Genomic DNA, 25,739 nt, shown 5'->3' with positions numbered 1-25,739 from the left:
CTATAGTTTTAAAACTATCCCCCCGGCCCCTGCATCATTGTTACGCACCATTTATCTGGTCTACATATTTATATATTAGAACTATCTACATATAAGCTAGGTATTAGAATTCTACATATTTACATAGAAGAACTATATATCTTAATATATAGCTAGCTTGGGAACCCAGTGAACTACATTCCGTACTCCATAAGGGTTTCTCAAACCCGTATCTTTCCAGGTAAAACTATGTTTCACTTTACTATCAATGCCAAAACCTGGACACGATCTTGTGTATTACCAATGCCAAAACCTGGACACGATCTTGTGTACTATCAATGCCAAAACCTGGACACAATCTTGTGTACTATCAATGTCAAAACCTGGACACGATCTCGTGTATTATCAATGTAAAAACCTGGACACGATCTTGTGTACTATCAATGCCAAAACCTGGACACGATCTTGTGTACTATCAATGTCAAAACCTGGACACGATCTTGTGTACTATCAATGCCAAAACCTGGACACGATCTTGTATACTATCAATGCCAAAACCTGGACACGATCTCATGTACTATCAATGCCAAAACCTGGACACGATCTCGTGTACTATCAATGCCAAAACATGGACACGATCTCGTGTACTATCAATGCCAAAACCTGGACATGATCTTGTGTACTATCAATGCCAAAACCTGGACCAATCTCATATACTATCAATGCCAAAACCTGGACACGATCTCATGTACTATCAATGCCAAAACCTGGACACGATCTCGTGTACTATCAATATCAAAACCTGGACACGATCTTGTGTACTATCAATATCAAAACCTGGACACGATCTCGTGTACTATCAATGCCAAAACCTGGACACGATCTCGTGTACTATCAATGCCAAAACCTGGACACGATCTTGTGTACTATCAATATCAAAACCTGGACACGATCTCATGTACTATCAATATCAAAACCTGGACAAGATCTGGTGTACTATCAATGCCAAAACCTGGACACGATCTTGTGTACTATCAATATCAAAACCTGGACATGATCTTGTGTACTATCAATGCCAAAACCTGGACACGATCTCGTGTACTATAAATATCAAAACTCAGACACAAACTCGTAAACTATCAATGCCAAACAAATGGGCACACTCTTGTCAGCTATCGATGTCATCATGAACACTAGCTGGTAAACCATCAAGGCCAAACCAATGGGTACTATCTTGTCAAGTAAGGTAGAATTCTACATATTTCTTTTGTTTTGTTCAAATTAATGTAGAATTCTAAAGTGAAACCCTTAATAACGAATACATCGAAAGAATTCATAAAATGTCGTATTCTTCACTTTCTGATAATGTAATGTTGCAGATATTTAGTTTTTTAATTTAATGATTACATGGAACTCTTTAAAACTGTTCCCGCATATTCATGGCTATTTATTTATTTTCGCAAATACTGAAATTTACATAATATAGTATAAAACTCATTGAAAAATTGTCAAGACGACATTTGATAAACTCTTTCGATGTATTCGTTATTAAGGGTTTCACTGTACATATTTCTTTTGTTGTATACAAAGTAAGGTAGAATTCTACATATTTATATTGTTGTTTACAAAGTAAGGTAGAATTCTACATATTTCTTTTGTTGTATACAAAGTAAGGTAGAATTCTACATATTTATATTGTTGTATACAAAGTAAGGTAGAATTCTACATAATTATATTGTTGTATACAAAGTAAGGTAGAATTCTACATATTTATACTGTTGTATACAAAGTAAGGTAGAATTCTACATATTTATATTGTTGTATACAAAGTAAGGTAGAATTCTACATATTTATATTGTTGTATACAAAGTAAGGTAGAATTCTACATATTTATACTGTTGTATACAAAGTAAGGTAGAATTCTACATATTTATATTGTTGTATACAAACTAAGGTAGAATTCTATACATGTATATTGTTGTATACAAACTAAGGTAGAATTCTATACATGTATATTGTTGTATACAAAGTAAGGTAGAATTCTACATATTTATATTGTTGTATACAAAGCAAGGTTGAATTCTACATATTTATATTGTTGCATCCAAATAAGGTAGAATTCTACATATATATATATTGTTGTATACAAAGTAAGGTAGAATTCTACATAATTATATTGTTGAATACAAAGTAAGGGAGAATTCTATATATTTTTATTGTTGTATACAAAGTAAGGTAGAATTCTATATATTTATATTGTTGTATACAAAGTAAGGGAGAATTCTTTATATTTATATTGTTGTATACAAAGTAAAGTAGAATTCTATACATTTATCTTGTTGTATACAAAGTAAGGTAGAATTCTACATATTTATATATTGTTGTATACAAAGTAAGGTAGAATTCACATATTTATATTGCTGTATACAAAGTAAGGTTGTATACAAGGCTAGAGTTCTAGAACAAATTTGCAATTACTGCAAAATATATTTCCCCTAACCCTCAACCGTTCATAAATATTATAAATTAAACTTCAGTTTTCAAACTAAAACAATTAAGTACAGTTTTCTGGATTAAAAAAGAAATCTTTCTAAAATAATTCATTTTTGGGTTTTAGGGGGAAGGTAAAGAAACTTTGTCATTTGTTTTAAAATCGAACTATTGGATGAACTAATGTTTAATAGGGTATAGTTTACAGTACAGTATAGAAGCCGGACTGGTACAATAAGCGGGACTGGTACAATAAGCGGAAATGATACAATAAGCCGGACTGATACAATAAGCCGGACTGGTACACTAAGCGGGAATGATACAATAAGCCGGACTGATACAATAAGCCGGATTGGAACACTGAATTTAGAGTGTACTTACTGTTTTTAGGCTGGAGCCATACTGTACAATGTAAAATACTCGGGGCAGTACAGTACAATTTTCAAAGACTCTTAGTTTACATTGTACTTACTGTTTGGTTTGCTAGGCCGGAGCGGTGCAGTACAATTGTCAAAGATTCTAAGTGTACTTACTGTTCGGTTTGTGAGGCTTGAGAAGTACGTTACAATAAACAAATACTCTTAGTGTACATACTGTTAAATTTGTGAGGCTGGGGCAGTACAGTACAATTTTAAAACACTGAGTTTATAGAATTATACTTACTGTTTGGTTTGCTAGATTATGAACATGACAGTTAAAGAATGCTACTTCTCCCTGCTGAACAACAATGTCTGTTTCCTGTTCTCCAAAATATGGACGGGAGATAAAATCCTTCCCAGCACTCCAACTCATTCCTGAGCAAAAAATAAGTATTGTTTCAAATATTACCACCTAAAGTGCCTGACTTTGACCGTGGAGTTTTAAAAATTCAAAAATAATTGGCCAATGTCACTCATGAGTTTTCTCAAAAAATTTACGACAATTTGATCTTGCCGTTTTGCCAACACATAAACACCAGCGGCTGCGGCTAGCCCCCCCCCCCTGTATACTTTTATTTCAAGTGACCCTTCATGCAAAGATGTCAATGCCTTATCTGCGTTATACCATTATTTAATCAATAATGTGGGAGATATTTTTAGATTAAAAGTGTTTGTTTCGGATTGTACCTATATGTTTTCCTGCAGAAGAAATGCGTAAATCACTTATGTAGAAAAATTGGTATGGGTACCGTTGTGAATCGATGATTGCCTTTTTTTTGCAGGATCACTGGAAATTACTGGTACAGTCCCTTTCATTTAAAGGAACCGTTCACTTATTTGGGTAATTTCAGGGTCCTTAGTAAGTCTATTTCCTATCAACAGCGAATTGGCTGTGTAGTTTACCCTGAAATTACCCAAATAAGTGAACGGTCCCTTTAAAGATTTTAAAGCAGCTTTAACGCTTGTCTCTAGCTAGATTTTTTTAAAAATATTTTACAAAATTCTTATTCTAATTCCTTATCGAACTATTGTTAATTCTCTATGTATAGTTTCCTGTCAGTAAATTCTAGAAAGTTTAATTTATTGATAGTTTTAATCGAACCGTATGAAATTCACAGGAAACCCATGGACTGAACTTTCTGACTTTACAACCTTTTTGTAGCCCTGGAAATGAGGATCCCAAATCATTTTAAACGATGGATGGATTTGCATGGCAGATAAGTAATTCATTCTGTACAGTTCACCCTTTAAAACTTATTTGAAAAGGAACCTTATTGAACTAAGCTTTCCTTTTACGATAAAAGCTCCTTTTCTTTAAAGCACTTATTTAGAAAGAAAGGCTGGTTTTGAACCCATTTACTCTTTTGGTGTGAACTGAAAATTAGATGCACTATTGTTGGGGTCATTGGACTGAAAATTACTACATTACGCACCAAAAGCTTAGTTTATGGTGGAGGAGTAAAAAGATCACCAAGTCACACCAGAAATTTTGCGCAAAATGATTTCTTAATTTCTTAAAAAGGAGTGTTCGCGAAAAATGAAAGGGGGTAGCGGCTTAATGCGATAAAAAAGTAAGATTATTAGCGATCAAAAGCGCTTTTTTATCGCATTCAGCCTATACCCCTTTCATTTTTCTCGAACACTCCCTTTAAGATTAAGGTCAGATTGACAGAAAAATCAAACTGTTTATGATAAAGACATTTAATTTTTGACGACCCTTGCTTTAAATGAACAAAAATTATTTTGAAATGCAATTGTAAACTTGAGAGAAAAAGATATTGTGCCTTGAACCCAGGTGCATTATATTGTGCCTTGAATCCAGGTGCATTATATTGTGCCTTGAATCCAGGTGCATTATATTGTGCCTTGAACCCAGGTGCATTTGTGACGTCAATTTGGAAAATAGTTTTCCAATACAACTCTATAGAGACTGGTAATCAGGTGATGTTGCCCATGTTGGAAAAAAACATTTGATTATGGACAAAACTAATTTGAAAATCACGATATTAAAAAATTTATAAATTCAAACTCTAAAGAAAGTCTAATTCATCAATTAAATTTTTAATTTAACTCAAATAATTAAAAAGTTTTTTCTTAACCCTATCTCCGCTGGGGTACTTGAAAACCAGGATACGCTGGGGGGGGGGTCAATTTGACCCCCCCTCTAAATCCCATGTTTTATGTCCAAATATGACAAATGATACATCATTAGAAAGCTCTTGTGCTCTACTTTTAGAATCTGCAAAAAAATTTGCAATGAATAGGGTTAAGAAATTTGATTTTTTTTCTAAAAGTATGTAATATCTTATTTTACAAAATATACGAATACAATTTGTCTTAATTATATCAACTAAGTTTTTATTACCGTTTAGAGTGAGTGTGAGGAAGACGACTGTAAGACCATGAGATGAATAAATGATCATCTTCAAACCTGAAAAATAAATAAATAGTTTAGTTTTGGATTTACAAGAAGTTCTGGATTTACAAGTAGTTCTGGATTTATAAGTAGTTCTGGATTTACAAGAAGTTCTGGATTTAAAAGAAGTTCTGGATTTACAAGTAGCTCTGGAATTACAAGGTATTCTGAATTTACAAGGAGTTATACATTTACAATTCTGGAATTAAAAAAGCCATGAATTGCCAGCAACTAGGGGCATACTTGTGTAAATTTCATACTTTTTAATTTAAAACATTTTCTGTCAGAAAATTCCTGTCCATATTTGCATATATGGAGTATACTCCTCAATTCACAATTTCCCCTTTATGCAACATTTCTGTTAACTTTGTGAGAGACAAATTCCCCCGGGTTCCGGAATATTTCCGGAAAATGAGAAACAATTTGTTCAAGGTTTCATAAGATTATTTGATCTGACAGAATGCATAGATTGAAATATCCAAGGTCTACGACATTAGGTTGCAAAGATATCGGGATTAGAAAATTTTAGTTTGTGTCAATGAATTGACTCCTTCGTTTGTATTTATTGAAACTCATATTTAATGAAAGAAGTAATGAATCTTGGTGTGCCTGGGAATATATCATTTTCCCCGCTAATTATATCCCTTAATTATATCCCTTAATTATATCTATTAACATGGTTTTTAAAACAATTATTGTTCGACTAATTTACAAAGTTAACTTCGATATTTAAAGACCAGGAAAGACAACACACCAGACAAAGAAATATTCGGGATAGAAATTTTTCTTGGCTGGGAATATTTAGAAAGAAATTGAGTCTTTGCCACAAACTCAAATGTTCTTATCACTATATCTTTGTAACCTGATGATGAAACTTTGATTTTTTTATCAAACAGAATTCATAGTTTAAAATAACTAAGGTCCGGGAAATTGGGTTGCAAAGATATAGAGATAAAAAATCAGAGTTTGTGGCATAGACTCAATTCCTTTACGGATGGATCTTGAGGGTGCATTTATGACTCCAGAGATATGGGCGGTCATTATTTTTCTAAAATCCGTTAATAAAAATAGAAAGGACTGCAAAATTTGTAATTGTCATCATTTGATTTTTTGAAATATTAATGGTTTAGACCATCAGGTTGCAAAGAGAGTAGAAGATTATAATTTTTAGGCAAGTATTCAGTACCTATATAGGAATAGAGGTTTCGTGATTTTAAACAAATGTATGGTTCAATTGATCTTAACCCTATCCCTGCTGGGGTACTTGAAAACCAGGATACGCTAGGGGGGGGTCAATTTGACCCCCCCCTCTAAATCCCATGTTTTATGTCCAAATATGACAAATGATACAACATTAGAAAGCTCTTGTGCTCTACTTTTAGAATCTGCAAAAAAATTTGCAAATTTGCGAAAATTGAATTCTTTATCGCAAAATCCAGTTTTATAGTAAAAATGTTTGCAAAAAAAAATTTGTCCAAAAAATGACAAATTATACATTTTTGAAAAGCCCTTGACCATGCCATTTCAAATATGCAAAAAATTTTGCAAAATAACCTGATTTTTAATCAAGAAAAACTAAAAATGTGCAAATTTCCTTTGACAGGTTGTTTGCAAAAAATTTGCAATTTTTTTTTCGCAAAACTTGTGCAATCCGTTTCCTTATGTCTTAGGGTTTCCAAAAAGCTAAATTTTATCAAAATCTGACAAGTGAAAGTGGGTCAAAACAAAGATTTAGTTTGTTACAGGCAAAAGCAGTCATTCAGGCAGTGTGCCTGAGGACTCAGGCAGTTAGTATTAAAGCCCGGTTTTAGGTTTAAAGGGAGGGCTTTGGGTATGTAAGAAAAGTCAGAAAATTTCAACAGCCTCAGACCAATACTTTTTGAGTTATGTAAAAAAAACTACAGGGGGAGGGTCAAATTGACCCCCCCCCCCCCAGCAGGAATAGGGTTAATGGTTTGATGTAAAAATTGTCCTCGGCTTGGAAATGAATGTTTTTGCATCATCAAAGATCCAAGGAGGGTTTCTTGTTCAGTATTTTTCATCCTTAACGGCCCTTGGTTCGATGTAGGACATTAATCTTAAGTTTTTATTTCTATTAATTCATGTTAGTTTTATCAGAAACACACTGAGTGCTATCAATAATTTAAATGACATTAATTTTTTAAGTTCACAATGAGAAATCTTCAAAAATACTTTATTCCGAAATTTTCAAAAAAGAATTTATAATTTAAGCAGACTTTTGATAACGTGGATCGACAATTATAATCATTTATTTGTATATTTAGACTTTCAAAAAGCATTTGACTTGTTTCATTACATTACAATATAATGATTTATATGTATATTTAGGATTGCAAAAAGCATTTGACTTGTTTCATTACATTACAATATAATGATTTATATGTATATTTAGACTTGAAAAAGCATTTGACTATGTTTCATTACATTACAATATAATGATTTATAAATATATTTAGACTTGCAAAAAGCATTTGACTTATTTCATTACATTACAATATAATGATTTTTATGTATATTTAGACTTGCAAAAAGCATTTGACTATGTTTCATTACATTACAATATAATGATTTATATGTGTATTTAGACTTGCAAAAAGCATTCGACTTTGTTTCAAAAATGAAATCTTCATCTTTATTCAACGGTCTTGTCTTGTTAATTCTTAACATATAATCTACAGGGTTACCCACAAAGGATAAGACGGTAAAGACGGTCCAAAACTCTATGACGATATGAAGCTTAATTTTGGGTTTCTGTATTCAATTGAGTATTTTATTATTCAATTATTATACAATAAAGCACAGAAAGACGTCAGTGTTAGTCCACAAGGAACCTTGAATATAAGAACATAGACTGTACAAATTACGTACAAGCGTCTCTAAAGTGTAACCCTGAAGTAAATGGATATAACTAATGCTATGTATGTCTGGTATATTTTAAGTATGTATTCTATGGGTTTATCCATCTATATGTCTGGTTTATTCTAAGTATGTATTCTATGGGTTTATCCTACTATATGTCTGGTGTATTTCTAAGTATGTATTCTATGGGTTTATCCTACTATATGTCTGGTGTATTCTAAGTATGTATTCTATGGGTTTATCCTACTATATGTCTGGTGTATTCTAAGTATGTATTCTATGGGTTTATCCTACTATATGTCTGGTGTATTCTAAGTATGTATTCCATGGGTTTATCCTACTATATGTCTGGTGTATTCTAAGTATGTATTCCATGGGTTTATCTTACTATATGTCTGGTATAAAATGTAAATAGTTCTCTCCGCTTTAATCCCACTAATTGCAAAGGCTGGAATTAGAGGATTCTAAGGCTTTAGCAAACACCGGGGTATCTTTGCTTTTCTTCCCACCTAGAATACCTTTCTTTTTTATTCCTTAATATCTATCTATCTATTCATAAAACTCGGTTTCCTACTTCACGCCTCAGTTTTATTTTGATAATTTTACCTATTTAGTGCTTCATAAATTTCCACCGCTTTAAAAAAAAAAAATAGCAAATAAAAAATTTCGCAGATTTTTCTGTTTCCATCAGCGGATTCCCAAAATTGTTCATCCAGTTTAGCAAGGTTTGTATACACTTCCTTCAACCACTAGACTTCTATGACGCTCTTCAGTTCAAGGTTGTTCACACCTTTGCTTACACCACTATTAAGTTTATGGAATACAGGATACACGATGCAGGATACAGATTACAGAATACAGGATACAGGATACAGGATACAGGATACAGAATACAGGATACAGGATACAGGATACAGGATACAGGATACAGGATACAGGATACAGGATACAGGATACAGGATACAGGATACAGGATACAGGATACAGGATACAGGATACAGGATACAGGATACAGGATACAGGATACAGGATACAGGATACAGGATACAGGATACAGGATACAGGATACAGGATACAGGATACAGGATACAGGATACAGGATACAGGATACAGGATACAGGATACAGGATACAGGATACAGGATACAGGATACAGGATACAGGATACAGGATACAGGATACAGGATACAGGATACAGGATACAGGATACAGGATACAGGATACAGGATACAGGATACAGGATACAGGATACAGGATACAGGATACAGGATACAGGATACAGGATACAGGATACAGGATACAGGATACAGGATACAGGATACAGGATACAGGATACAGGATACAGGATACAGGATACAGGATACAGGATACAGGATACAGGATACAGGATACAGGATACAGGATACAGGATACAGGATACAGGATACAGGATACAGGATACAGGATACAGGATACAGGATACAGGATACAGGATACAGGATACAGGATACAGGATACAGGATACAGGATACAGGATACAGGATACAGGATACAGGATACAGGATACAGGATACAGGATACAGGATACAGGATACAGGATACAGGATACAGGATACAGGATACAGGATACAGGNGAGTGCTAGAGTCTGAGACAATATAAAATATATAAAATGGTTCTGAAAGGTATGAGTGCTAGAGTCTGAGACAATATAAAATATATAAAATGGTTCTGAAAGGTATGAGTGCCGGAGTCTGAGACAATATAAAAAATATAAAATGGTTCTGAAAGGTATGAGTGCTAGAGTCTGAGTCGACAATATAAAAAATATAAAATGGTTCTGAAAGATTGTCTCAACTTTTAGAAGTGTCGAGTAAGGTAAAGCTGACTGAAACCATGTGAAGAGCCTCCTCTCAAGATGAGCTCAAAGAACAAATCTTTGAAAATAGATCAGATAATTCCTTTCAGAAATAAGTCAAGTATGAAGTCGATAGTTCCATCGTTCTATTATTCCATTAGATATTCATATCATTCCATTGTCTATTATACAGTTATATCGTTCCATTAGATATTCATATCATTCCATTGTCTATTATAAGTTATATCGTTCCAGTAGAAATTCATATCATTCCATTGTCTATTATAAGTTATATAGTTTCATTAGATATGTCTAGGGTTTGATTATACCTCTCTAGATGTTTTCCAGGTCTAGGGTTTGATTATACCTCTCTAGATGTTTTCCTGGTCTAGGGTTTGATTATACCTCTCTAGATGTTTTCCAGGTCTAGGGTTTGATTATACCTCTCTAGATGTTTTCCAGGTCTAGTGTTTGGTTATACCTCTCTAGATGTTTTCAGGTCTAGTGTTTGGTTATACCTCTCTAGATGTTTTCCAGGTCTAGTGTTTGGTTATACCCCTATAGATGTTTCCCAGGTCTAGAGTTTGGTTATACCCCTCTAGATGTTTTCCAGGTCTAGAGTTTGGTTATATCCCTCTAGATGTTTTCCTGGTCTAGAGTTTGGTTATACCCCTCTAGATGTTTTACAGGTCTAGAGTTTGGTTATACCCCTCTAGATGTTTTCCGGGTCTAGAGTTTGGTTATACCCCTCTAGATGTTTTGCTCACAACAAACTAAAGATAGTTTTCTTTTGGTTTTTTTGCACCAACCTAAAATTTTATTTGTGTGGAAAATTAAAATCAAAAGGAATTGAGTCTTTGCCAGTGTTTAAAGTTATAAATATTAAAGGTTCACAGGTTGCAAAGATATAGGGATAAGAACTTTTGAGTTTGTGGCAAAATTTCAGTTCCTTTATAAAATTCCTTTCTGAGCTATTTATGAATTCTGGTATCTAATTCTCGGTTTAAAAAAGAAAACATTATTTTGTCTATTTTGCTTGGTGTGGTTAAGGATATGCTTGCTCAGTGATAGCGTGAAATTAAATGGGATTTTTCCTTGTCACATTTCTTCTCTATAGGATCTTAACCAGTGGATTCACAAAAATATTAGAGTAAATAATAAAAGTAAAAAGTCGGAAGACATATTTTAAAATTGAGATCAGAAAATATGTCACAAAAGTTTGTATCATGAGCTTTACCAAAAATAAGAGTTTTAAAGTTTAAAGCTATTAGAAAAGGCCATAAAGCTTAAAGCTAAAGCGGAGGCTTCAAAATGAATAAAGTTTATTGTGTTTCAAATATAAATATAAATATTAATATGAATCAACAGCAATTTTACAAAAGAAAATATCACACTAAGTGTACTTTTTTACAACAAAACAAACATTTCAGATTTATTTTAAAGTTTAAAAAAAATGAAAAGGGACAGGGATCTTTATCTTTGAAGTTTTTCCCTTTAATATTTACCCTTTTGGTTAGGTTTTCCTTTTTAAAGGTTTTTAACACTTTTTTCTTCTGTATAATAAATATAATATCTATTTCTAAATATGCTTATATATTACCTTGTCTTGACCCTACAAGCAAATTAATCTTATACTACCACAAGGCCCTAATAAAAGGAGAAATAAGTAAAAAAGAAATTCTGTCTACATATACAGATGGTCTACTAGATAAATGTACTTTACGGTTAACTAGATAATTGTACTCTACGGTCTACTAGATAAATGTATTCTACGGTCTACTAGATAAATGTACTCTACGGTCTACTAGATAATTGTACTGGACTACTAGATAAATGTATTCTACGGTCTACTAGATAAATGTACTCTACGGTCTACTAGATAAATGTATTCTATGGTCTACTAGATATGGTCTACTAGATAAATGTATTCTACGGTCTACTAGATAAATGTACTCTACGGTCTACTAGATAAATGTATTCTATGGTCTACTAGATAAATGTATTCTACGGTCTACTAGATAAATGTACTCTACGGTCTACTAGATAATTGTACTCTACGGTCTACTAGATAAATGTATTCTACGGTCTACTAGATAAATGTATTCTACTGACTACTAGATAAATGTGTTCTACGGTCTACTAGATAAATGTACTCTCCGGTCTACTAGATAAATGTATTCTACGGTCTACTAGATAAATGTATTCTACGGTCTACTAGATAAATGTACTCTACGGTCTACTAGATAATTGTACTCTACGGTCTACTTGATAAATGTATTCTACTGTCTTCTACTAAATAAATGTAATCTACGGTTTAAAATTTCAGTGACTATTCATTTGCCCGCCAAGTTTTAAATGAGAAAAACCTGGATATCTCATCATGACGTATACAGTACCTTAAATGTGGTTCTTCATGAGGAATAGAATATAATCCTAACATCGTATTGTTTTTATTAATTATTATTGACGCTTTCCTTCTTTTTATTTAATGTTTGAGAAAAATTATAAAATGAACGTTGCATTTTTATTTTTTAAAGCTTTGCATTTTTAAATGTTATCCTCATCTCATTCATTTTAGATATTGTTTTTTTCTCAAACATAATCTGTTTTTTTGGGTTATTTTTTCTATTTCAGTTAAAGTTAAATGAGCATTTTTTAATTAATTTTGCGCCTTTTGATATTATTTTTAATTGAAAAGACATCCCTTGAAAATCTTTAAAACATTTTATGAAAGAATAATTTAATGTTCTGACATAAATTCCATTTAAATTTTAGCATAATGAAATAGCTCCCTCAACATTAAAATGTTGCAAAGAAAAGTAAAATTGAAGAAAAAAAATAAAGTTTAAAATAAAATCCGTTGGTATAAATAGACACAAAAAACATCATTGATAATTTATCAAACGAATGAACCATTCAGGCAATTTTTTCTGATGGTTTTTATTCCATGCTTAATACAAGCACAATAACAGCCAATGCATAAACACATTTAATTACTATTTGTGTTCAAGTCAGTGTTAAAAAAGTGTCATATCTATAAGTTCTATTTTAAACTTTCTAAACGGCTCATATGTGACGTCACTGAAAGTTGAGCAGAAAAATTTGTTTTTTGTAAAATGGTTAAAATATTAATTTATACAAATTCAGTGTTGGGAAAACACAAATAAAAAATAAATAAAAATTGATTAATTTGCCACAAAAGAACTGAGTCTTTGCCACAAACTCAAATTTTCCAATCGTATTATCACCCAATGTCACAGACCTTGACATTTCAAACTATAAATTCTGTTAGTTCAATAAATATAAGCTTGAAATATTAAAGTTTTACACCTTTAAAAGTAAAGATAAAGGAATTAGAAAATTTGTTTTTGTTTTAAATTAAAGATTTAAACAAATGTGAATTCCTCCAGCGTTAAACAATGTGGGTATAAAATTACCTTTTTTAAATATTTGAATTTTAAAAGTTCAGGTTTTATTTTGTATGTTTAAGATTGTGTACAAACAACTGTCGTCTGTTTAATCTTTAAACAAAATTAAGAAAACAAACAAAAACAGGGTTTCTACTTTTTCCGGGATTTATTTTTTAGGAAAGGGGAAAATTTTATCTGGGCCAATGTCTGTTACAAAGCTTATGTTATAAAAATTGTAACAAACTCGGGAAAAAAACTTGATTAAGATCTAGAAAACTTAAAACAAGAAAGGAATTGAGCCACAAACCTGATTTTCTGATCCCTATATCTTTGCAACCCAATGTCCTTGACCTCAGATTTTTCAAGCAAGGAATGCTAAGCTTGACAAGTTTACAAAATTAGGTTGCAAAGATTAAGGCATTAGAAAATTTGAGTTTTTTAAAAAGACACAAATTCTTTATTATTCTCAAAAGCAGACGTTCTAAAAGTCAAGGTTAATGGGACTGTAAGCGTAATTTCAAGTGCATCCATGTAAAATATCCGTTTTACAAATGTACTCTTTAACCTTTAATTTTCTCAAAAATGTGGAAGACTGGCGTGAATTAAAGTTTACAACCTAATATATGAAAGATATGACACTTTAGACATCCATGTACTGTAGGTGTGATACTGTATAGTATCAAACTATCTAAAGATAGAGAGATACACTGTCAATATATGATATTGGGTTTCATATTTACCTATCCTATGTATATCAGTATATAGGATAAATTATATGCACTCAAGTATACTTCACAGTTCTTATAACACAAAATAGGACGTTAAGATATCTTCAAGATAATATACCTTTACTAAATTATTCACACAGTAAACATGATCTGACCAGGTACAACATGTACTGTATATGAATTCAGTCATACTGTCCAGTCTGGACTACCCAGGGTAGAGTTGGCCCAGCCCGTTTTATGCATCACATGTAGCCTGGCAAGATTACAGTGAACTTAAACATACCAGTTTCTACAAAACTATATTTGAGGATATTGCCTAATTTCCTACAAAACTATATTTGAGGATATTGCCTAATTTTCTACAAAACTATATTTGAGGATATTGCCTAATTTTCTACAATACTATATTTGAGGATATTGCCTAATTTTCTACAATACTAAATTTGAAGATATTGCCTAATTTTCTACAATACTATATTTGAGGATATTGCCTAATTTTCTACAAAACTATATTTGCAGATATTGCTTAATTTTCTACAAAACTATATTTGAGGATATTGCCTAATTTTCTACAACACTATATTTGAGAATATTGCCTAATTTCCTAAAAAACTATATTTGAGGATATTGCCTGATGTTCTACAAAACTAAAGTCATAATAGTTTTTAATCATCAGATGCAGGCCTGGCGACTCTTTAAAGTCTGCCCACTCTTAATAGTTGATGAATAATTGTTCTACAGCGTGTCCCAATAAAAATACAGGGTGTCCCAATAAGCATGGAAATTAATTGACGTCTACGAAATCTCCTTTGTCAAAAACTATTGTTGTATTTATACCTAATTTCAATGATCAAGATAAAGTTTAGTCTGCTAAAGTATATTTTGTGTTAACGGTGAAAGGCTTTTTTGAAATCCTGCAAAACAGCTGTTCAGCTTGCTCTAGCTGATTGAAATTTGGCCTGGTATTTGAAATGAACCAGGGTATACATATGTCCGGGAATGAACCAGGGTATAAATATGTCCGGGAATGTCTTATTTTGCTAAGTTACAAAAGTATGCAATCAAAACATAAACAAATTCTCTAGCAGACGAAACAACTACGGAATACAGCTAACATCACTCTCACCTCTATAATCAGTGACGTCATATTAGGTTTTTATCCTTCTATCTTAGAAGACGAAATTTTTCGTACATTGGAGCGCATCCAGAGTTTATTATAAAACCTTGTCCTGCACTGGGGATTTAAATTATATTTGCATTTTTAGTTGTTTTAGGTGTTTTTGGAAAATAATAAAAATTCTAAATGGGTGAACCTTAAGTTTTGGATTAAAGAATTGAGTTTTGTCACAAAGTCTGGTTTCCTAATACCTTTATTTGTGCAACCCATTATATTGACCTTTGATATCTTAAACCATGAATTCTGTTAGATAAAATGAATAGATAAAAACAGCTTTTTATTAAAAGAAATTATGTTCTTTTTTCAGAAATATGAAGCAATTTCCCTATTTTGATTTTTAACTTTGTTATTAAAATAACAGAAAACTTCTATTCTTGGTATTTTTCTAGACTATATTTCTTGAGAAAGCATTAATATTTAGTTGTTTGATGTTGTTTGATGTTCTCAGTCAGAAAACCCTTTACATTAGAACACATGGAAATATGCATTTCCTGCATCCTACATTCTTATTTTCATTCTCTATCCTATATCCTGTAAATTTTATACTGCATTCTTTATTCTTTTATTGAGGATCCTACATTCTGTATCTTTGTATCCTTGTTTCCCTGTATCCTTGTATCTTTGTATCCTTGTATCCTTGTATCCTTGTATCCTTGTATCCTTGTATCCTTGTATCCTTGTATTAGATTCTGGATCATGTATTGTGAAACTAAATCTAAAGTCTGGATCATGTATAGTGAAACTAAACCTAGATTCTGGATCATTTATTGTGAAACTAAACCTAGATTCTGGATCATGTATTGTGAAACTAAACCTAGATTCTGGATCATGTATTGTGAAACTAAACCTAGATTCTGGATCATGTATTGTGAAACTAAACATAGATTCTGGATCATGTATATTGAAACTAAACCTAGATTCTGGATCATGTATTGTGAAACTAAACCTAGATTCTGGATCATGTATAGTGAAACTAAACATAGATTCTGGATCATGTATAGTGAAACAAAACCTAGATTCTGGATCATGTATAGTGAAACTAAACCTAGATTCTGGATCAAATATAATAAAACTTAACCTAGAATATAAATCATGTACAAGAAAACTAAACCTAAATCTAATATAATTACACTAAACTTAGAATATGGATTAAAACTAACGAAACTTAAGCTACAGCATGCATAAAAACTATTAAAACTAAACCTAAAATATGGATTATGTATAATGAAACTAAACCTAGAGTATGGATCATATATAATGAAACTAAACTTGGAGGTATGGATCATGTATAATAAACCAAACCTAGAGTATGGATCATGTATAATGAAACTAAACCTAGAGTATGGATTATGCATGATGAAACTAAACCTAGAGTATGGATCATATATAATGAAACTAAACCTAGAGATATGGATCACGTATAATAAAACTAAACCTAGAGTATTGATCTTGTATAATGAAGCATAACCTAGATTATGGATCATATATAATAAAATTAACTAAACCTAGAGTATAGATCTCATCTAATAAAACTAAACCTAGAGTATTGATCTTGTATAATGAAACTAAACCTAGAGTATGGATCATTAATAATTAAACTAAACCTAGAGCATTGATCTTGTATAATGAAGCTAAACCTAGAGTATGAATCATGTATGATAAAACTAAATCTAGAATATGGATTATGTATAATGAAACTAAACCTAAAGAATGGATCAGGTTTTATGAAACTAAACCTAAAGAAAGGATCAGTTATAATAAACCTTTTTATGGATCATGTATGATGAAACTAAACCTAGAGTATAAATCTCATCTAATGAAACTATACCTAGAGTATGGATTAAAACAATTGTATCTTAACCTAGAGTACCTGGATAATTTATTTTGAAACTAAACCTAGAGTATGGATTATGTATAATGAAACTTAACCTAAAGTAAGTGTCAATTGTAAGAAACCTTTTTAAGAAAAATAAACCTAAAATATGAAGCCTGCCTAATAATTAGACGTTGACACTTTTGATTGATCCCCTAACTTGAAATAGCCAGTTCCGGGTGCGATCACCAAAGCATTAATTTAATCCTTAGAATTGCACAAAATCTGATTGACCCTAGGATTAACCCTATCCCTGCTGGGGTACTTGAAAACCAGGATACGCTGGGGGGGGTCAATTTGCCCCCCCCCCCCTCTAAATCCCATGTTTTATGTCCAAATATGACAAATGATACATCTTGTGCTCTACTTTTAGAATCTGCAAAAAAATTTGCAAATTTGCGAAAATTGAATTTTTTATCGCAAAATCCTGTTTTATAGTAAAAATGTTTGCAAAAAAAAATTTGTCCAAAAAATAAAAAATTATACATTTTTGAAAAGCCCTTGACCATGCCATTTCAAATATGCAAAAATTTTTGCAAAATTTTAAAAAACCTGATTTTTAATCAAGAAAAACTAAAAATGTGCAAATTTCCTTTGACAGGTTGTTTGCAAAAAATTTGCAATTTTGTTTTCGCAAAACTTGTGCAATCTGTTTCCTTATGTCATAGGCTTTCCAAAAAGCTAAATTTTATCAAAATCTGACAAGTGAAAGTGGGTCAAAACAAAGATTTAGTTTGTTACAGGCAAAAGCAGTCATTCAGGCAGTGTGCCTGAGGACTCAGGCAGTTAGTATTAAAGCCCGGTTTTAGGCCTAAAGGGAGGGCTTTGGGTATGTAAGAAAAGTCAGAAAATTTCAACAGCCTCAGACCAATACTTTTTGAGTTATGTAAAAAAAACTACAGGGGGGGGTCAAATTGACCCCCCCCCCCCCAGCGGGAATAGGGTTAACAACTTTTTTTACTTTGCTTGTGATAAAATTACTTGGCTGGATTAAAAAACCATTCCTATCGATAAAGACAGAACTAAGTTAGTACTGAGAAGCTTAAAGGGACTGTAGGCGTAATTTCAAGTGACCTTCAATTTATAGAGAGGCATGTCCGATTTAAAACGGTACCCTGCCATCCTTTATCCGAACATCGATGAGGCAGATACCATCAATTCTAAAACTGAAGATTGAGTGGCACTGTATACTAAGTACTAGTGCACACTTGGGCGGTTTTTCGGCACTTATTTCCCGCTATATAAATAAGAATATCGTTGTAAATCAAACATAAACGAAAGGTCCCTTGAAATTACGCTTACAGTCCCTTTAAACAAATATTTAAGCTCTGAAACACAATACTTTGTTGGATTTCTGTATCGGAGTGAAAAGGTAGGTTTCAATTAAGTTCCAAGCTTTTTCCGTCTGGTTTTCTGACGAGGACAAGTTTCGCATCTTGTTCTCATGCAGTAGATAGATAGATAGATAGATAGATAGATAGATAGATAGATAGATAGATAGATAGATAGATAGATAGATAGATAGATAGATAGATAGACAATTAGAACTTTACTATTTTGCAGAGACAAGTTAAAATAAAAAACTTGGAAGGAATTTATTATTTATATCATGAGAAAGTGTAACTTATTGAATATCGAAGTTTCTAGAATTTAAAGAATAAATTACCAGAATCTAGATTTAAACTATTTATAAAAACTAGTTTAGAAAGAAAAGATGATTGAGCTAAGTTGAGCAGAAAGAAAAACTTGAGAGATAAAGATAAATCCGTCCTTGATATTTTTCCAATTTATATCCTAACATTTACCTTTTCTGCTCCTCCTCAAACTTTTATCTTTTACAGATCGAAAAGGTTGGATCCAATTTGATAAATTACACCCAATCACAAACACTTTTTGCAAGAATGATTCCAAAGTCAGTTTTTACACTACACACGAATATCACTTTCAAGAAGTGACTTTGCTAAGTCACCCTTTTGTGCATACACGCTTAAAATGGATTAATGACTGAAGTTTTTTTTTTCTTCACAGTTTAGACTTGCAGAATTGATAGATTAGATATCGGAGAAACCAGAGAGAGAGAGATATGACTCGTCCTAGTGTCTGGAGAAACTGCGGAGACTGAAGACTAGAGTGGGGGCCGCGAGGTTTAGAGGTTTCCCCGGCTCACCTCCCGCAATCCACCGAATCTCTTCCTCCTCAAATCATAGATTAAGATCGAGTTTTTGTCCTCAACCAACCAACCTTTCAAATACACCTTTCCTGACTCTTTAGGATGTAGGTATCCATTCTTATCTAGACCCTGAGCAAGTCAAGGATATAAGTATCCAAACCAATCTGCCCTAGACTCTGAGCAATACAAGGATATAGGCATCCAAACCATTCTTTCCAATGCTCTGAGCAATACAAGGATATAGGTATCCAAACCATTCTTTCCAATGCTCTGAAAAATACAAGGATATAGGTATCCAACCCATCTTTTCCTAGACCCTGAGCTATACAAGGAAATACGTATCCAATCCATCCTTCCCTAGACTCTGAGCTATACAAGGAAATAGGTATCGAACGCATCCTTCCCTAGACTCTGAGCTATACAAGGAAATAGGTATCGAACGCATCCTTCCCTAGACTCTAAGCTATACAAGGAAATAGGTATCGAACGCATCCTTCCCTAGACTCTTAGCTATACAAGGAAATAGGTATCGAACGCATCCTTCCCTAGACTCTGAGCTATACAAGGAAATAGGTATTGAACGCATCCGTCCCTAGACTCTGAGCTATACAAGGAAGTAGGTATCGAACGCATCCTTCCCTAGACTCTGAGCTATACAAGGAAGTAGGTATCGAACGCATCCTTCCCTAGACTCTAAGCTATACAAGAATATAGGTATCCAACCCATTCTTCCCTAGACTCTGAGCTATACAAGGATATAGGTATCCAACCCATCCTTCCCTAGACTCTGAGCTATACAAGGAATCCTTCCCTAGACTCTAAGCTATACAAGAATATAGGTATCCAACCCATTCTTCCCTAGACTCTGAGCTATACAAGGATATAGGTATCCAACCCATCCTTCCCTAGACTCTGAGCTATACAAGGATAAAGGTATCCAACCCATTCTTCACTGAAATCTGAGCTATACAAAGATATAGGTATCCATCCCGTTATTTCCTGGACTCTGAGCTACAAGGATATTGGTATCTTTTTTCTAATGTTTAATCCTTTCTATCGTTATTTCATAGAAACATGTGCTTAATCCATTTCTTTACAAAACATTAGCATATACTTGTGTCTTGATGAGAAAAAGAATATTTGAGAAATATAAAATTTATTCCTCTGATTTCTTTCAATTTTTTGATGTAACCGTAGCTACATGTATTCTATTTGAATATTAAAGACAGAATTAGTTGATTGCATTAGGGCATTTTTCTGTTTAATTATTTAGAATTTCTTTTGTTCATCAATCCGTAGAATAAAATGATGATCAACCTTAATTACATTCTTTAAAGTACAGTCATAGTACAATACGTGACAAACTAGTTAAATATAGCAAAATACGTGATAAACTAGCATAATATACTACAATACGTGATAAACTAGTATTATATATTACAATACGTGATAAACTAGTATTATATATTACAATACGTGATAAACTAGTATAATATACTACAATACGTGATAAACTAGACAATGGAGGGAATAGAATACAATTAACTTAAAGCTTTAAAAAAATCGAGAGAATTAACACATTTTATATGCATTGTCATTTTAAACTACGTACATAGTCCCCTTTCAGAAGTCTAGCAAAGCTTATTTTTTCAACGAAACGACAGTTTTAAGAGTAAAGAAAGCGTTAGTCTTTTATGATTTTTTATCCTAAAGTGTTTAGGTTACATTTATACTTTGTTCTTATTTTTTTTCATAGTAAAAATGTTAACTTTATGTCCAGGCAAACTATTTCTTAAACATTTTACAATAGTAATATATGGAGACTACATCCTCCCCCACCCCCCGCCCGACCCCTTCCCTCCACTGCCTGGACTAGCTGGAACCCCATCCCCATGGCATCTGATCATACTGCTAAGTGTACATTTCAATTACTAATCCGCCGTAGAGGTTACTGAATCTGTAGAGAGCTGAGAAAAAATTAGATTCTGCATGATTTCTATTATAGGGGTTCAGTTGATACATCACAAACTACATGTATGAACAAGTTAAACATGTTTTTTGAATCTATATCTACCTGATTCGGCTTGTGCTAAAGTACACCGTTAATCTATCTTGATAAATCTGTTCATTGTACTTTATTTTAATCTATAAGAACATCTATCAAAATAAATCATCAATGTTTTCTTGATACCATACGAAGCATACTCTGCCAGGAAGAGGGTAACCAGCAAGAAACCCTACTCTGCTTTCCATTTGCACTCCTCAAGAGGAGGACTCTTTTTATTCACCGAAAATGGAGAATCCTCCTCATTTCCTCCTCTTGTGGAAAATCCTCCTTGTTCCTTCCGCTTGAGGAGAATTCTCCAAAAGAGGAGCTCCGTTGGAATTCCTTTTAAGGAGAGCTAATCATGTGACATGGGGGTCTGGGCAGTTGCAAATATTACCACAAGAGGTCTCTAGAGTTGAAAATAAAATTGAATTATGTACAGAAAATAAAACTGTTATTGTTTCAAACAAAATCATATTTCATAGAATTAAATATTTGTGTTTGATCATGACTAATTCACTAACAAAAATATAATATGTGTGATAGCGCCATGCTCAAAGTTTTATTATAAAGATAGAAGTATCCAATAGATCACATATGCATATGTGTATTCTTGCTAAATGCAGGTTAATTAAATACATTAACTGAATGTATATGTATGTTAATTACCACAATTTTTGAAAGGAATATCTAATACGTATTTCAATTGACTCTAATGGGGTTTTGTCAACAGTGCTCTAAAAAAGTTGTTTCAAAGGTGCTAGCTCTAAAACGGTTCTCCAAAAGAGGTGTAATAAAGGTGCACCTCAAACCCTCTAAAAGAGGTGCACCTCAAACCCTCTAAAAGAGATGCACCTCAAACCCTCTAAAAGAGGTGCACCTAAAACCCTCTAAAAAGGTGCACCTCAAACACTCTACAAAAGGTGCACCGCAAATCACTTTTCGGTGCACCGCATGGTGCACCTCAATCGCATCACTTAAGAATACCGCAGAACCTCCGTTATTGGAGAATTGGAGGTTTGTTTTTCGAACTCTACAACATGATTAACCGTGCACTTTTGTCCTCTGTTCTTGGTATTTTTTCTTGCTGAGTAATTTCAAACTCCAACAATCTATTTCTTTTTGATGAAGAAAATGTTTTTGTTTAAAGTTTCTAGACTTTGTTTACAATTTTATTTCATTAAAATAATTTGTTGAGAGAGTTGGTAAAACCCTCGGGTAAAATATTTGATCCCGGACTCGGTAAACAAGTGCAATACTGAAAACATATTTAATTGCTTGGTGAGCTTATTTGATGAAAACTATATTTGAAAACGTTTAATACATTTTAATCATTTTTAAATCCTTTGATTTTCTGTTACCATCCAGAGACAGTAAGCATAGTTTGTTATATTTACATACGCACATTTTACGGTGGTATTCTTTTTAAAACTGAAAGATGAAGGATGTATCTTTGTTTTTCTAATTGAAAATTGTATTTATATTTTAATTGTTTGTTTCGTAAGTAAATGATCAATTGTTTTCAATTGTAATGTTAAAGTAACATTGAAGTGATATATTGTAAACGTAAAAGCTTTGACTGCTCCAGTATAAATTATAAAAGTGACTTGCGCATTTTTACTACAGAAACTAAAACCTTTTAACCTAGAAAAACGACAATTTATTCCAAATCATTGATCAGATAAAAGTTCAAAGGGTACTGTTGTGAATCGGGCATTTTCAGCTTTTGCATGGAGGGTAACTCTGATATTACGCTCCCTACCTCTTAAACGAATGCATGATCAAAAGAAAATTACTCTTTGTTGTCAACCAAATATTTCAAGTCAGGTCGGTGACTTGAAATTTCGTCTACAGTTCCTTTATTGTTAAAAAAGGTTAAAACTGCATCGTAAGAAAGTAATTTGTTTTTCCTGTGTTTTGTTTTTCTATATAACAAAGTTAAAATCATCTAAACAGTTTAAATGGAAGACAAAATAAACCTTTCTAATTGAAAAAAAATGTTAATCCTTACTTTTTACAACCATTATTTCTCAGTGTTTTCTATTATTATTAAAAGAGGTCGGTCATATTCTAAAAATAAAGGTTTTTGACTCTGAACATAAAAGAAAACTTTTAAGCAATAGAATAATGACAAATAATCGAATTCTTAAAAACATTATAAACATTATTTTAAAATTTTTAGTTTAAAATAATGATTCTTTTCTTTAACTAAACATATAAATACATTTCAAATAGAAAATATTTGGTTAAAAAGAAGATCAAGTGCTAGTTAGTTTAATAAGACTGTAGACGCAATTTTCGAATGACTCTAAATTGATAGTGAAGCAAGCTCGGTTGCCAACTGTACCTTTGAAACTTCTAATTGAGATGCAATGAGCATAATTTCGCCTGTTACTATAATAAAGAGACCTAATTAAAATTAATCAATTTTCATATTGAAAAATAAAAATATCTTTCATCTTTAATATGAAAAGGTTTTTGTGAATTGGACTTCAGAAAATCTGGATATTCTTGAGTTTCGGATATTCAAAAAAACTTGGAGATTCTTGAGGTTTTGGTATTCAAGAGAACCTGAAGAACCTTGATATTCAAGAAAACCTTGAGATTTTTGAGGTTTGGATATTCTAGAGAACTTGGAGATTCTTGAGGTTTGAATATTCAAGAGAACTTTGAGATTTTTGAGGTTTGGATATTCAAGAGAACTTGGAGATTCTTGAGGTTTGGATATTCAAGAGAACCTGGAGATTCTTGAGTTTCGGATATTCAAAAAAACTTGGAGATTCTTGAGGTTTTGGTATTCAAGAGAACCTGGAGAACCTTGATATTCAAGAAAACCTTGAGATTTTGAGGTTTGGATATTCAAGAGAACTTGGAGATTCTTGAGGTTTGAATATTCAAGAGAACCTGGAGATTCTTGAGGTTTTTGTATTCAAGATAACCTTGATATTCTTGAGGTTTGGATATACAAGACAACCTTGAGATTCTTGTGGTTTGAATATTTAAGACAACCTTGAGATTCTTGTGGTTTGAATATTCAAGTGAACCTGGAGATCCTTAAGGTTAGAATGCACAAAAGAATCTGAAGAACCTTGAGGTTTGGTATTCAAAAGAACCTGGAGATTCATTAGGTTTTGGTATTCCAGAGAACCTGGAGATTCTTAAGGTTTTGGTATTCAAGAAAACCTTAAGATTCTTGAGCTTAGGATATTAAAAAATTTGGAGATTCTTGAGGTTTTGGTATTCAAGAGAACCTGGAGATTTTTGAGGTTAATATATTTAAGAGAACCTGGAGATTTTTGAGGTTCGGATATACAAGAAGACCTGGAGATTCTTGAGGTTTAGATGGTTAAGATAATCTAGAGATTCTTGAGTTTTAAATATTCAAGAGAACCTGGAGATTCTTAAGATTTGGATATCAAAAAAACTTGGAGATTCTTGAGGTTTTGATATTCAAGATAACCTGAAGGTTCTTGACGTTATTATATTCAAGATAACCTTGAGATTTTTGAGGTTTGGATATTCAAGAGAACCTGAGATTCTTGAGTTTTGAATATTTAAGAGAACCTGGAGATTCTTGAGGTTTGGATATTCAAGAGAACCTGGTGATTCTTGAGGTTTGGATATTCAAGAGAACCTGGAGATTCTTGAGGTTTGGATATTCAAGAGAACCTGAAGATTCTTAAGGTTTTGGTATTCAAGAGAACCTGGAGATTCTTGAGACTTTGGTATTCAAGAAAACTCGGATATTCTTGAGGTTTGGATGTTGAAAAGAACCTTGAGATTCTTGAGGTTTGGATATTCAAGAGAACCTGAAGATACTTGAGGTTTGGATATTAAAATGAACATTGAGATTCTTGAGGTTTGGATATTCAAGACAACCTTGAGATTCTTGAGCTTTGGATATTCAAGACAACCTTGAGATTCTTGAGATTTGGATATTCAAGACAACCTTGAGATTCTTAAGGTTTGGATATTCAAGAGAACCTGGAGATTCTTGAGGTTTGGATATTCAAATTGAGATTCTTGAGGTTTGGATATTCAAGACAACCTTGAGATTCTTGAGGTTTGGGTATTTAAGAGAACCTTGAGATTCTTGAGGTTTGGATATTCAAGACAACCTTGAGATTCTTGAGGTTTGGATATTCAAGAGAACCTAGAGATTCTTGAGATTTGGATATTTAAAGGATTTTGGAGATATCTAAAATTTGGATATTCATTGGAGGGTCACTTGAAGTTACGTTTATAGCTCCTTTAACGATCCCCCACCCCGCCGATCTCTATCGATCTTTAATGTACCACTGTTTAAGTTAATTAAA

The 25,739-nt window shown here is 32.6% G+C and overlaps 1 protein-coding gene across 1 annotated transcript in view; it reads right to left on the bottom strand.

Moving 5' to 3' along the window:
• Positions 1-19,330, bottom strand: part of LOC111710453 (protein amalgam) — a 35,443-nt gene extending 16,113 nt beyond the window's left edge. Inside the window, exons 1-3 of the mRNA XM_023484548.1 lie at positions 19,012-19,330; positions 5,254-5,319; positions 3,133-3,263 (exon numbers count right to left, since the gene is read on the bottom strand). Of these exons, the coding sequence (XP_023340316.1) occupies positions 3,133-3,263; positions 5,254-5,311 (189 nt within the window). The 5' untranslated portion in view covers positions 5,312-5,319; positions 19,012-19,330. The remainder of the gene's footprint in view (positions 1-3,132; positions 3,264-5,253; positions 5,320-19,011) is intronic.
• Between the last annotated feature and the right edge of the window lie 6,409 nt (positions 19,331-25,739).

Source organism: Eurytemora carolleeae, unplaced genomic scaffold, assembly GCF_000591075.1.
Source record: "Eurytemora carolleeae unplaced genomic scaffold, Eaff_2.0 scaffold907, whole genome shotgun sequence".
In the NCBI taxonomy this organism is placed as follows: Eukaryota; Metazoa; Arthropoda; class Copepoda; order Calanoida; family Temoridae; genus Eurytemora; species Eurytemora carolleeae.
This window is presented reverse-complemented; position numbering and strand designations above follow the sequence as displayed.